Source organism: Lontra canadensis, unplaced genomic scaffold (genome assembly GCF_010015895.1).
Source record: "Lontra canadensis isolate GAN:19392208 unplaced genomic scaffold, GSC_riverotter_1.0 scaffold13, whole genome shotgun sequence".
Classification (NCBI taxonomy): domain Eukaryota; kingdom Metazoa; phylum Chordata; class Mammalia; order Carnivora; family Mustelidae; genus Lontra; species Lontra canadensis.
This window is the reverse complement of record NW_022631007.1, coordinates 27,236,146-27,251,924: the sequence shown is the minus strand read 5'-3', so window position 1 is coordinate 27,251,924 and position 15,779 is coordinate 27,236,146. Positions and strand designations below refer to the sequence as shown.

The 15,779-nt window shown below is 36.8% G+C and overlaps 1 protein-coding gene across 8 annotated transcripts in view; it reads right to left on the bottom strand.

The window, feature by feature from the left end:
* PKP4 (plakophilin 4) overlaps positions 1-15,779 on the bottom strand; it is a 241,930-nt gene that overhangs the window by 66,214 nt on the left and 159,937 nt on the right. For all 8 annotated transcript variants that reach the window (XM_032857861.1, XM_032857868.1, XM_032857866.1 and 5 more), the window contains exon 4: positions 13,586-13,620. In XM_032857861.1, the coding sequence (XP_032713752.1) occupies positions 13,586-13,620 (35 nt within the window). The remainder of the gene's footprint in view (positions 1-13,585; positions 13,621-15,779) is intronic.

The window sequence follows — 15,779 nt, the reverse complement described above, 5'->3', positions numbered from 1 at the left end:
AGATCTATACTATGTGTTAAATCACCATGGAAACAGGAAACTAGAGATCAGTAAGGAGATTTTAAGTATATACAACTCTGTAACTAGTCTTTCACAGTCCAGCATATTATAACTTTTTGCTAGATTCTTCTTGTTTGTGCCTGTTCTGAGTTGCTATGGTGTTTAAAGGTTTGCCCTTACATAAAAGAGTGCAATGTGAGTTTTGGCAGGACTCCTGGGATGGTAATAGAATGCAGTGTTAAGGCATTCTTAAGGGAATTGAGTAGCTCTCTTTTCTTTGACAGTTAAGGGAATTGAGTAGCTCTTTTTTCTTCCAACTTTGGCCTGTGAGTTGAGGTTAGGCTTTCATACTCTTGAGTGGCAACACTTTATGAAAATATGAGTAGAAAATTTTGTCTTTTTTTTTTTTTTTTTAATTTTGTCTTATGGGGACTCAACTTCCTGTTTGGATCTGGTATTCTAGCTTCCTGTAGGGCGACAGGTTCAGGAGGGAGTCTACATTCCACAAAGCTACAACAATATTCCAGTGCCTTCTATGGCTAAGAAGCAAAGCTCCAGTCCAAATTCTGGAAGAGAACATGGATGATAGCTTTGAAGACTTCTCCTCTTCAGTAACTTCTTCGATGTACAAGATTCACTTCTACAGCAGGTAACCCAATTACCGGAGGAAATGAGACGATTGGGAAATACTGTTGCTGAGTGGAAATGTGAATAGGGTGATGGAAACACGAACCATAAAAGCATTCTCTGATTCATAGAAGACACAGATAGACATTGACTAATAACTTAAGATCATAGATATGTGGGGTGTATGGACTCAAAATATGAATTACTATATACATATGATATCCTCTAAAAGCTGGGCTTTAAAATAAGTTAAAATCTGCAAGAATGGGCAGAAGCTCTTGTTTACTGAACTATTTCTTGTCTGGTTCTCTTGAGTGTATCTAGATTCTTGGATCTTATACATACTTATGCTATCTTTTAAAATATTGAGACAGTGGCTCTAAAAATTTTTACTCATCTAGAAAATGTTGACTGAAAAGCCTTGGAAAATGGAAACCATTAATGAAGTATCTTCTAGTTCACTCTAAACTTTGCTCTAAACATCAATTAGACTGCCTTAAAATCCACTGTAAAAGCTTATCGGCCTGAATTCAATTTTGTGGCTTAAGCAAACTTTGTTTCTGCATAAGCTGGTATAAAGCACTTTATTTAATTTCTATAATGCAAATCTAAAAAGTATTTTATAGTTTTATATGTCACCAGAGAGATCTCTTCTTCATAATATTTTAAAATTCCTGAATTCTGTTCAGGAATACAAAATGATTAAAAAATAATCATTAGAAAAAAAGGTCTTTCTGCAAATAGTCATATAAAATGAGTATTTATCAATCTTGAGTATTTTGAGTCCAGGCATGAATTAAAATACAGGTGTTACACTTACCATAAAGCATTTATACATGTAAGAAGAAAACTAGAAAAATAAGGAGTTTAGAACTATAAAGATGAAAAGAAATAGATCACACGTGTCAAGTTTCCAACACTCAGTTTATAAGTAGGTGATCATAAAAGGCCACGGGCCTCTTGCTTCCTACAGAGAAAGCTAAAAAAGAATCAAGGATTTTCTGTGATGTAAAAAAAATCAGTGATCCATAGATACAAGTGCTCAAAAATCATTCAAATTCAAAGATACACTTCATTCCTTTTAGGGCAAAAAATGTTACCAAATATAGAAAAGGGCATATTTGATAGTAGGTCATAAAAGACAGATACCCTCTGCTAAAACTATACAAAAAAACCCCCAAAACAAAAGCCAAGAAAACCTTTTTTTTAAAGATTTTATTTTTTTAATCCAAGAGAGAGCATTAGCAGCGGGCAGGGGAGGGAGGGCGGTGGCAGATAGTAAGGGAGGAGGGGGAGAAGAGGTGGTGGGGGGCAGCGGGAGAGGGACAAGCATATTTCTGCCTGAGCAGAGAGCTTGGCTCAGGACTGGGTCACCTAAGCCGAGGGCAGGTGCTTGGCCAACTAAGCAACCTAGGTGCCCCAAGAAAACTTCTTTAAAACAAAACAAAACCCATAGAAATCTGTAAGGGTAGGATGATATTCCTATCAAAAAGAATAGAAAAGGTCTTCTGAAACTAGGTTTTACTGTGATTTTCTATTGGGCTATCTTTTTTGGTATAGATTATAATGATAGAGCTAAATGCAGACTAACTCTGGCTTAGGAATGAAATGTGGGGTTACAGATGGTAGCCTTTCTGACATTTCCCAAAGCAACAGCTGTAAATTGAGGAAGTGTGTGGCTCTGTGTTGAGGAGGTGGTAATGGGAAGAGGAGCTTTTAAACTTGATACTTTCTATTTTGTTTTAGGCAGTTAATAGAGTATTTGTTCACATATCACTAAGAGAGAAAAAACACTTAAATATTTGTTTAACATGTTTATTTTAAACATAAAATGTTAGAGGCTAACACTGGATATGTGATTTTATTTTTTTTTTTTAAGATTTTATTTATTTATATGTCAGAGAGAGAGAGAGAGTGAGCACACAAGCAGGTGGAGCAGCAGAGGGAGCGGGAGAAGTAGGCTCCCTGGTGAGCAGGGAGCCCAATGTGGAACTCGATCCCAGCACCCAGAGACCATGACCCGAGCTGAAGGGAGATGCTTAACCAACTGAGCCAGCCAGGTGTCCTGGATGTGCAATTTTAATACCTCACCAGGCACCTGGGTGGCTCAGTTGGTAAAGCAAAGCGCCTGGCTCTTAATTTTGACTCAGGTCATGATCTAAGGTTCGTGAGATCGAGCCCCGTGTTGGGCTCTGTGTTGAGCATTGAGCCTACTTAAGATTCTCTCCCTCCATCTTCCTGTCCCTCATCCCGTGCCTGTGCTCTCTTTCTCTAAAAAAAAGCCCTAATTCAGTGTATTTAACTCTTATGGGGATGTGTTACATACATCCCCATAAAGTATGAGTAAATGGTGTAGGAACATTCAGATACATATTTGCTAAAGCAAAATGCTAACATTCTTATTTGGTGCTTGCCACCCATGCACATACTCTGTCCAGTCTTTTCACTATAAGCATCTCTGCTACAGATTACTTTACCATAAGCAATTTCAACACACTTTTGCTGTGTCACTAACTGGCTGTGAGCCAAGTTTGCCATACAAGATAATTAAAAAAAACCTGGTTGACAATTTGTTTTCTTTTCTTTATTGATGTAGTACTCTTATTTTTTATTTTACTTAAATCTTAAGCCCTCATAATAATCTATATAGTGGTGCAGAGTTCTGAGCCCACATTTCACACAGAACTTTGGGACATCTATCAATGGACACGTGAAAGTGTGCCAAGAACAAACAACAGTGTAGAAGCCTTATCACAGCACAACACAAAACTCAGGTTCAAAGATGTATTCTAGTATTTGAAACCTGATGCCTCTCCTAATGAAGAAAACAGAGAAAATGTGATGCCAAATAAGGAGACACATCAGCAAGCCAAAGTGTATAATGCTGTCAACTAGAGATTTGAAGATAAATGCTGGGGTCCAATCTGCAAAATAGAAGCAGTATTGCTAGGACTCTACATTACATGTTTTGAACGTACTCAAATATTTTTGCCCTTTGCAATAGTCTTCTACATTTTGCTACTCATTTTTCTTATTTCATTATGTCCTTTGAATGAATCTCTTTTTTTTTTTCATGATTTTATCTTTTAGAGCACAACCGCCTTATGGCTAACTAGTTATGCTGCGAAAGTATCCGCGGCTACGATGTGTACAGTGACGCTGCCTAGAACTCGCACAAACACAGCAGTAAGTGCAGAGTTCTAAACTAGCAGAGAGACTGATGTCCAGCACAGTAGAGGTAACTCGGCTTAAATCAGGATTCATTTAACAAAATCCCACCAGTGTGGAAGATAGACATTAAATCATGTCTACTGGCTGGAAACTGTCATCTCATACTGTATTCATCTGTGTCATGGCTCACACTGGCAGTATGGCCAACAGCTGGCTGGACTTAACATGTGTCAGTGTGATGTACTGTTTTAACCCCCAATATGCTGAACCCTTTGTTTAAAGAATTTGTATTTAAGTTTTTTAGAATTAAAGTTTTCAAACATAAAAGGAGAGAGAGAAGGGGCGCTTGGGTGGCTCAATCGGATAAGCGCCGGACTCTTGATTTCAGCTCAGGTCACGATCTCAGAGTCATGAGATCAAGTCCTGTGTCAAGCTCCATGCTTAGCATAGAGTCTGCTTGGAGCTCTCTCTCCCTTCCCTCGAAAATAAATAAATAAGTCTTTAACCAAAAAAGCCCCAAACAAACATAAGTATAATTAGCAACCCTCCCAATTTAATAATTACAACATTATGCCATACTTTTTATGCTCCATTTATTGCTTTTTTCCTTTCTTCTGTTACAGAATTTTAAAACAGATCCCTCACATAAGATCATTTTGACTCTAAATACTTCCATATGTAGCTCTGTAAAATACGGACTTCAAAAAACGACATTTATTCCATCACACCACATAAAGAGTTCACAGTCACATTTTCCTGATGTCTCAAAAATTTTTTCTTCAGTTGGCTTGTACTTGTCAGGCTGAAATAAGACTTACAGATAGTGTTGGACTCTGATTGTTACTTAGTACCTTAAGTCTAAAAAGGGTTCTCAGACCCTCATTTTCATTTTCTTGGCTCACTGAGGGAACCACAGCAATAAACTCAGGATGCTCCATATTCTGAATTAGTGTGTGGGTTTCTCATGGTGGCAGGTACATATCCTCTAACCTCTGTATGTCTTTTAAGCAGAAAGTTAGAACTAGAAGCTTTCAGGCCAAACTTCTGTGGTTAGAATACTTTATGGATGGTGTTGTGTACTTTATGTCCTGTCGTATTGTAACTTTTACAGTTAAGATCAGTTAGTCAATTCAAGCGGTGGTAGTCTGATCTTTCCATATTTTCAAGTTCACCATCAACCTCTCTCCTAATGCAATGATTCCCAATCTTGCTTGTGTACTGTAATGGCCTGGGATAGGGGTGGGTGTAGAGCTCGGAAACTATTGCTGAGTCCCATGCCCAGGGATTCCAATTCAATCAGCCTAAGCTGAGGTCTGAATATTAGGAGTTTAAAAACTCCCAAGGTAGTTCTAATGTGCAGCCAGGATCAAGAATACAGAGGTTTCTGCATACACTGACAATCTTTGCTTGAATCAATTATTTCATTAGACGATGCAAATTGGTGATTTTTCTAATTTTATTGTCCTTTCTACATTTATCAGCAGAAATTCCTTTGGTATACTTTAGATATCTTTAAAATCTATTAATGGCCAGGGTTATTTGGTTATCCTAAAATATAATCTGTATAGGACTGGCAGGATAAACTTTTAATTCTTTTCTTTAATTACCAGCAATTAGATTAATTTACTTATGAGTAAGGCAGTATTCTCAGACTGCAGTGTGGGATCATGAGGGGGAATCTTCAAAGACCGTTGATGCCTGGTTCGGGGCCCAGACTTATCAGCTCCGCAGGTGACATGAATATACAGCAAAGCTGGGGACCTCTGGAATGAGGTGTTAGTACTTGATTACCTCCATGGTGAAAAGTTTGTTTTTCGCTTGTTCTGGTAGTGGCTGTTGCATTTTTGTTGACAGAAAAATGTATGTGATCATTTTGATCCAGATATGAAAAGAAAAGAAAGACATGAAACATGACAATTTTATGAAATTCCAAGATTGGGTTGATTCCTAACTTCCATAAAAACTAATCAAATGGAAGAATGGTCAGTGGTATGCTGGTCTTCATGTAATGTTCTGACTTAACGAATATTTAAGAATCATTTAAGTGATTTTACCATTTAATCTGTCCATAATAAAGCTTATGATATAGGGGAACTGGAAGTAAATGGCTTTTTTAAAGTCTAGTAACTTATTAAAATTTTATATATTCATGAAAATTTATACTCCTATACTCTGGCAACATAGTAAGCACTGACAGACATAACAATTGGTATAGGTGGGAATGGGTATTTGCAGGGACCCTCTCAGACTCTGAGAGTTGGCATAAAGGTTATTTTAAACTAAAGACATTTGCGATTCAACAGATGTAGAAAGAAACCTTCATGCAGCATCCCTTATTTCGCCAAAAGCAGAAACGTCTGGGAGTGAGGCTGCCATGGGTCCCCTCTGGGGAGATTTATGGCATGAAGAAACAAACGGGAGGACCACTTGCACCTGCATAAACAAACATTATCACAAGATTTCTTATACCTGTTTGTTCCCCTAGAAACCCATTTGTTTTTCCCCACAGAAGCCTTTTCTGCCCACTTCCTTTACTCCATTAAGTTAGGTAGATAAAATATTTTATCTATTATTATATTTATAATTTAAGTATATTTATTATTATTATTAATATTTACCTAAAATAGCTATCTTAGGTAAAATACTTTTGTGAGCTCCTATGTGTATACGAATATTTGGGGATTATTCTTCTATTGTCAGTTAAATCACTGGCCACCCCCAGTCACTTAACCTAAGAAAGCAGAGGAAAAGACTCACTCCTCCCACATATTGTTCTGCATTTTTGGTGGGCAATTTGACAATATTTGCCCAAAAAGCCCCCATATATGCCTTTGCCCAGGCAGTTCCACTTAAAAAAATGTAATCGACAAAGATACTCAGATAGATGTGTAAAAAACTTGTACCACTGTTTGCCAAAGGAAAAATCTGGAAAAAAAAAAACAAAATATTTACCAGTAAGGGGCTGCTTACATAAATTTTCTAAACTAGGTCTATTCAGCCTTTTATGGACATTGGGGAGGGTATGTGCTATGGTGAGTGCTGTGAAATGTGTAAGGCTGATGATTCACAGACCTGTACTCCTGGGGCAAATAATACGTTATATGTTAACAAAAATAATTTTTAAAAAAAGAGGCCTATCTTGACATATTGATACAGAAACACATTTGGTTTTTCCTATACTGTTAAGAAAAAAACAATCATACGACAATGTATAATATATCCTCATTGAATTAAAAATAAAACAAACCCAAAGGGTGTGTGAGTGTGTGTGTGTGTGTGTGTGTGTGTGTGTGTGTGTGTGTGTAGGTATGGGGGGCGATGGCCACGGTCTGGAAAGATGTGGTAAAGAAGGAAATGTTTACCTTTACTCCAAGTTGTGTGTGTGTGTGTGTAGGTGTGTGGGGTGATGGCCATGGTCTGGAAAGATGTGGGGAAGAAGGAAATGTTTACCTTTAGTCCAAGTTCTTCCAGACTCAATTTTTGTAAAATATAAGAACGCCTTTAGTAATAAAACATTAAACGTTAAGAGAAACTTCATACTGGTGATTCAGGAAGCTACAGTGCTGTAGCTGTGGTAAGAAGATTATCAAGACTGTGTGGCTCAAAAGGCCTGAAATAATAAGGGTGGAAAAACTTGGCCGATTTTCACAGAAATTCGTATCCTCCTGTTATTTAGAAGAGAAATAGGAAGGAATGACTGTATGATGAAATTTTGTCATTAGTATCATTTATAGGCACACTAAATCATAACATCCAAAATCCTCAATAAAATAATGGTCTTTATACATGATTGCTAATCTAATATCCTATTTAGGAACATGTATAATATAGCTTCCTATTCTATCGCCTTCATAAACCGGGTACATTTCTACTGAGGCAGAAAGTGTCCCCATTTAAGTCTGCGTCTTATTTCCTGATATGCTAGTGATTTTTTGTGTTGTAAATTACTTGCTTCAGATGGAGGGAAAAAGAAAGATAAATCGACTTAGGGCTAGTCTTTCATTCCTCTTTAATCTTCAGTATTTATGTTTTCATTTGTTTGTTTGTTTTAACCCACCACAGTGGAAGAAATGTGTGTCCATTCGTTTTGGAACAAAATTTAAATATATAAACATAATGCAAAACCTAATCTCAATAAAGTCTTAAATTTCGTAGTGTACATGAACTACTACTGTCAGTATGTACCACACAACAACGATTTAAATGGACAGTGTGTGAAAACTGTGGCCCTCCAGTACATATTCCTCAGCAAAGGGATGTGGCACTGTGAAGTTAAATCATCTTATCCGTTTAAAATTCCTATTTTATCACAATCTTTTTCGTTCTCTTTTGTATTTATTATCAAATATCAACTATCTCAACTAAAGTCATTAATATTTTCTCTCTTATTTATTACTTACTGTAAAAGACTCAATCAAGTCTCTTTACCCTTAATCTTTTCTAGGTCAACCAGAAATTCCCCTTACTTTCATTTGCCTGCGTCTTTTGCTAACTCGTTGCTTTCAGAAAGACTCTCGTCTTTTGGCTTCTTTACTTTCTTAGGAGTGGTAATTCCCAATCAGTTATTTAACATACATTAATATCTGCTCTTACGACTAATTCTCAAGTGCAACTGAGCCTAATTCTTTGGCCTGCAGGAACAGACAGTGTGCTTGGGTTTGGAAGGAGGCTCCTTCTCTTAATCTGTAGGGAAGGTGGGGGGGATGGCGTGGTGGTGAGAAGGGAAGGCTAGGATTTTCCTGCTAATGCCATGTTGCTCCCCGCCCCTCATTTTACACATAAGTACTAAAACTGGAAACTGCCTAGACTCTAGTAATTTTTTTTCCTGGAACAGAAAAACTGTGAAACTGACTTGTGGCACAATTCATTTTACAGGATATGGCTGGAGGATTTAACAACCAATGAACACTTTAACAAAAGGACTCAATTTATGGTTTCAACAGCTTCTGTCTGGTAGGTAACACACACTATGTATGGTGGTGTTTTTGTGTGCGTGTGTGTGTGTGTGTGTAAACTGGTGTGCTTTTTTTAAAAGAGAAGTAAGCCCAAGGTCTTTTTTTCCTTTTCCTTAAAAGCTACTCTGTATAATATTTTCCATCATGAAGCATTATAATTACATGTGAATGTATATGCATCTCACTTTCCCCAGGGTTTTACCTATGACTTTATTATATATTTTCATGATTATGGTGTTTATCTTCTATTTTATTGTCTGTGTTCTAAAAAGCTACCTAAAATTCTGGCAGAACATAAGAGACTGTACAAATGCATAAATTTTTAAGAGATATGAAGATGTGATTGGTGGAAAATGGAACACTAATAAAAGAGAAAACAGGAAGGAACACTAAGACAACATTCCTTCCTCACTCATTTTTAGCAGAACATATATATAAAAAACACAAAAATGCAAGGTTATAAGAAATGCAAGGCTAGGGAAAAGACTGAGCCAAAACAGAAAATGATAAACTCTCCACAAAAGATAAAAAGATGTGCATTTTATGTTTTTAGACAGTAGATGTGTAATGCTGTTAAGCTAGAAAATACAGAACAATGAAGAGAGGAGGAACAGTAAAGCAAGATAACAATAAAGCATAAATGCTTCAAGACAACTTTATTCCTTCCGGGGAAGCTTCTCCTTAAGATTCCTTCCCAACCAGCCCAAGGACACAGAAATGTTCTGTAGAGTGGACAGTTCTTCCTCATGCTTTGGGAAGTCATCGCTTTGAGCACCAAGCTTAAAAAGCTTTGGCTTTTTACTTTCAAACAGCCAACCAACCCTCATACAAAAACCAACCAAATGACTGACGAACCACACTCAAGCAAATGAGCAAAGGGATTCTGCTGAACTGAATCACAAGCAATGGAAATCTTTTCTGCCTAGGGCATCCTGAGCTTGAGCTCTTCCTTAGAAAATGACTCTGCAGTAAGTTAGCTATTTAAAAACAAAATTCAGCAGCTGTTCTCCGTTTCTGGCGTTTCAACAGAATGTACCATCCTGAAAATACTTGAACAGGTAAGGATCTCTCCCAGGTACTGATCAAACCGCTCTCCACTAACAATTCACCTGACTGCTAAAAAGCTTTTAAAATGCCAGCTTTTCAAGTCAAATTTGTTATATATATAGAGAGAGAAATAGTCTACAGGAAAACATTCAAAATATTAAAGAAAAATGGGGAACATTAAGAGACTTTCAATGCTAAATCTTCATGTAATCCTTTCTTATTTAAGAAACCAAGAAAATTGAATAAATATGTTACTTTTGTCAAGATCTAGCTAAACAGGCTGCCTGGGTGGCTCAGTCCTTAAGCGTCTGCCTTCGGCTCAGGTCATGATCCGAGGGTCCTGGGATTGAGCCCTGCATCAGGCTCCCTGCTCTGCTCCCTGCTCTTTTTGTCAAATAAGTAAATAAAATCTTAAAAAAAAAAAAAAAAAAGATCAGCTAAACATGGACTGGACCGAAGACCTTTTAAATACATATATATTTTTACTTTTAAGCCACCCCTGCCCCTTATTCTGTCCAGGACAGCCAAATTCTAAAAATGAGATGATTTTTCTACTACGTTTAGTATCTCTGCATGCAATGTGGTAAAGAGAAGATAGCTGTTAAACTTTATAGGAAAGTAGCAGCGAAACTTCCATTTTATGCACTATTTACTTTTAGTCAAACTTCTAAAGACATCTCTAACTACTCAGGAAAAGAAACACAAAATAAATCAGATTTTACTTTTATGCATACAATCAAATTTCAATTTTCTACCCTTATCTTTGTAGCTTATTGCCAGAGTTATAACCTAAATGTCCTAAGTATGGCTGAAAAGTAGGCAAATTCGAGAAAACACACAAGTAATGTTAATACAGTTTAAATAAGAGAAAGTGGAGTAAATAGTAGTTGTGATGGCAGTGGTTGAAGATTAATACACTCCTCTTCCCCCAAGAGAAAAAAGGGTAAGTAAATGCAACACCTGCCAGCTCTGAACAGGAGTTTGGGTAAGAGTGTGTTCTAACAAAACTAAGAGATGAAACACAGTTATTAGGTGTGATTTACAAATGTAGCTGTCTTGAAGACAGATGAATTACTGGAGCTGTATTTCCCTAGTGCTAAGGTATTTAGGGAGCTACTTGGACAATACACACACACACACACACACACACACACACACACACATAAATAATATTATATCTATGTTTAACTCATGAGTAAATCACGAGGGTGGTGGTCAAATGACTGAAACTGAGTAAAAGTACCAGAGGGGAAAGAAGGGGAGGTAGAAAGGACATCAAGGGCCCAGATATTTCATTCTCTGTTATGTGTCCTTCCTGATCTCAGTTCATTCTCTCTGTATGTAAATCAACACACGTATACCCTGCGCCTGGCTGGCTTTAGGTAGTGAGAAACCACCACTTGCCTGCTGCAGCTCAGCTCAGCCAGACGTTCTCCTGCTCTGCTCCAGGCAGCACTTCTGGCTGGGCTTTATCTCCTTCCTGGGTCCAGCTAATGCTGGAAATCGCCCCTGGCCCCACTTAACCCACTGCCCCCTCAGTCCTAGAAATGGTAGCAGCTGCAGGTATGATCAGTCTCTTGGGTGCTTCAGCATGCTGTTCAGTTCTCCTAGACCTTGCAACCCGCACCTGAACCATAACCTCCCATAACCTTCCCTCATGTGGAACCACCTGGCATGGGCTGGGTTTTCCCTGCCTGACTGATGACAGCTATCAGCCTTGGGCTGCACAGAGCTCTTGCCTATCAAACACTACCACTCAACAGAAAAGGGCAATGTATAGGAGATTTTAGTATTTTGTAGCTAGAAGGAAATAGAAATGATGATGTCAAATGAGGAAGTACAAGAGGATCAATGTTATATACCTAAAGGGAGGGAGGAATAATACGGTCTTTTCAGGAAAGCAACTTGGTTACCCATAACAAGAGCGTTAAAACATGTTCATATACTCTAAATAATATTTTATTTAGCCTAAAGTAAATCAAAGGTACAGATATAATTTTATATATGGGGTATTTACCACAATGTTATTTATAATAGTAAAAAATTAGAAACAATCCAAATGTCCAAATATAGGGAATATCAGTAAATATGGTATATACACCTGTAGTTTTCCTTTATAGCTCCTACCACCACCAAATTTTGAGTGTATAGAGTTATATACCTCCACTAGGCTTGAAGCACTTAAGAGGACAAGGATATTTAAACATTGACAACTACATGCTAGACAACCGTTTAAGGCTCTCAAGAAATATTCTGGAATAAATTAATGATGCACTATTGAAGATAAACTTACAGAAGAATTTTACATTAAGTGGTAAATTTTTGCTATAACCAAGTACCAAATGCACTACTGTGTGCTTTGCATTTTTCTTTAAATTCTTCAAATCACTTTTTAACAGTTACACAGTTCTGATATTTCTCCTGAGGAATATTTCAATCAGGTGACTTCTTGCTCAGAGAATTTTCAGCGTTTCCCCATGAGCTGAAGGAGAGTTCAATTTGGAGTTGTATTTACACATCTCTGTAATTTGATCTGATGTGGCTATCTAAACTTTCCACATTTTACCATCTCCCAAACCAGTTTTAAATGTTTGGGTGTGACATTTCTGTCTCCTCTGCTGCCCGTGACAAAGCACTCTCCAGAGCCTGGCTACCCGTCAAACTCTAGGCTCCAGTCCCACCTTCTCTGCAAAGCTATCTCAGAAGTAGGTTGTCCATTTACAACGTTTCCCACGCAATATATTTCTGGCATCTAACAGCATTATTATCTCGTGGCCTGATTTTATATTAAACTACTGCTAATGAGTCTTAGTGCTAAGTAGCTTTATGTATGTCATTGGTTTGAATAAAAGCTACAATTCTTGGGAGTAGCTTCTTTATAAAATAGCAGAATGTCTTGTATGCACTACGAGTAACACCAAGATCCCAATAACAGGTTCTGGTAAACTGAAATACCAGGCGTTTGGGGATTTTTGAGTTCTAATCAAGTTCAAAACTCGTTTAAAAGTTGTCAAAGTATTTATATTTCAGGGCCCATTCTACCATTTATATATTGATGACATGGTCCTTCCCATTATAAGTGCCACAGAAGTGCAGCAACGTGCACTTCACCGTGTGACCAGCGATGTGTACAGTACTGGGTCCCTGGTGCAGGTGCTCGACAAACAATGAACAGCGAGTAGGAAGACATCAAATATTTGTGAAAGTGGCAGACACCCTCCTTAATGTAATTCATCCTTTATATGAAATGAACTTGGGGTAAAAAGATAAGGAGATTACATAAGAAGCTTCTGGACTATATTAGAAGCTACCATATATTTTATATCTGGATACATAAAGAATATGAATGCTTAAGGCAACTCTTCTCTTGAGTGTGGGAAACACTATGAAAGGAGAGACCCTGATTTATATAAACGATTAGCCAATGTTCCCAGATGATGCCGTAACTTCTGTGAGGGCACTGCTGTACTTTCTTATGACAGAAAAGAAAATATTTAGGTAAAATAAGTTGATATTAAAAGTGTCCAGGGATTATAACATTGATACGTTGATGTCCAATGCTTGAACTTTCTTTATAGCTGACATATACAAACCTACTTCATAATGTTCAAAAAATCAAGTAAACTAAGAACTACTTCAAATCAAGGTAGCTCAATATTGTCACTGGTAAAGGCTTTGTTTGGCTTATTTCACCAAGAGACAGTAAATTGAGAAAGCATGCTATGCAACTGTTCTTGTTGTATGTTTAAGACATAAGAAAGATTTTATCTGATAAAAACTCATACCTGTTGATCTCCAAGGAAATGACTTCTCAGTTGAGCTAGAGAAAAGGGGGAAAAAAAAATGGAACATTTACTTCCTTTGTCATAAAATTTAACTGTGGGCCTATTCTGCACATGAACATTTAATTTTCACATTTTATTACATAAAAGAGTAAAAATCTCAAAATTTAAAGCTACGCTTCTAACTTAGAAGTTTTGGGACAAAATTTTATTTCTACTAGAAAATTAAGGCAAATTATTAAGTGACATAAATTCCCCTTGGATAAGACAAATAAAATAGCATTACTATATATGATATTCATGGTACTTATGACATATTATATTGCTTTTTGCGATACTATGTAAACTGTATACACATTAAAAAGAACATCTAGATTATACACAAAGTACTTCTATATGTATACACACATCAAAAAGGACCCGAAAGGCTGTTAAGAACTTCATTCATTTTAGTTATTTTCAAAAGAAGCCCTAGAAACTATAATATACAAAAGTTAATAGGTTTAGTTTGAACTGAATGCTACCTTATAAGACTTAAGTCATATAATAAATCTTTATATCAAAAATACAAGGTTTGAAAATCCAGGAGAATATTTTATTATCATGTCTCTTAACAGAGTTTAATATATTTAAATTTTAACAAATTTGTGCAAACATTATCTGTGCTTCCCTGCCCCTCTGCCTCACACTCCCCGCCCCCCAAATACAGGAAAGCAGGGTGTTAAGGGACAGTGTGGTAGAACACAGGAGCAAGAGAACAAGAGGCTGGATTATCAAACATAATGAAGTACATCACTTCAATTATCTCCTTTCTATTATTCACAACAACCTTATGAATAGATACATTATCATCCTTATTTTACAGGTAAACAAACTGGCCAAAATCTTTGCTATTAATCATAACTGCTGAGATTTAAACCCAGGATGGCCTGATTCCAAAGTCAGGGATTCTCACTACTATATATGGCAGAAGGGCTTCTGATCCCATTTTTGCATTAAACACATACAGATACGTACATACAATATGCCTAGAAAGAAGTCTGGAAAAATAAAAACCAAAGTGTTAACAACAGTTATTTCTGTGGAGTACAACTAAAGTTTTTTTTCTCTCTCTTCTTAAACATTTGTACTTTTTTGAAATCAGAAAAAAAAAGCATATATTGACAGATTTTTGGAGTGTATTAAATTTAAGTAAAAGGTATATGACTTTGGGTTTAAGGAAACACTATAAAACAAAGGATTTGGAACAGAAGAAGGGAAGAATGCTTTGAGTGCTATAGTTCTAAGATTTTAAAGCTCTTGTTAACCCCCTGATATGTCCCCAATTCATTAAGTGGTTAATGAAACTCCAGATTCAGTTAAGAATTCCCTAAACTTGAGTTTTGTGTGTGAATTGCCTTTACTTTGTCAAAGGCAAAGCAGTTTCCACTGGGGACCTTGAACTAGCTGCAAACTGGGGGTTAGGGGGAGCGGACAGGCTCCCAGTGAATAGAGTCAATCAGTTAATGCAAATCTTAAGCACTCCGCTGACAGTCCTTTATCTGGCACACTCCTGATTTCAGAAGGGATGGATGGAACAGGAAAAGATGCTGACTTGGTCAAATATCAGTAAAGGCACATCTGTTGTCTTTCTCTTGAGGATTGGTTATCACATTCTGTGACACCAAAAGTGGTTCCCTACATGGAATCAACTTCTCTTGAATCTGTTTTTTTATTTCATTCTATCATCTAAATTAGTTTTCTAAATACTGAGGTTGATATTACCCAATTGTATGCCTATCAAAATGTTTATCTAGTCTGCCAATATTAAAATATGTGATAAATTAAACTGCCATCCAGAAATGTTTACAATACCTCAAGTTTCATGGGAATACTATGAAAATTATCTTCTGAGTTTGAAACTTACATAAACTTTAATGAAATACCTTTACAAGATTTTCTATTCCCATAATTATAGATCACAGAATATAATTCATGTTAATTGCTCAAACTGGGAAAAGGTTGTGGCTATTTTGCTCATCTTTTCATGTCGAGGGCCTGTCATACTGCCTCACACATAGCAGATGCTTAATGTATGTTGTTGTAACAAACTGGGTAGAAGTAATACCCAATTTTTTTTTTTTTAACAAGATTTTAAAAAATGTATTATTTACTTACTTAAGAGAGAGAGAGAGAGAGAGAGCGCGCGCAAGAGCAG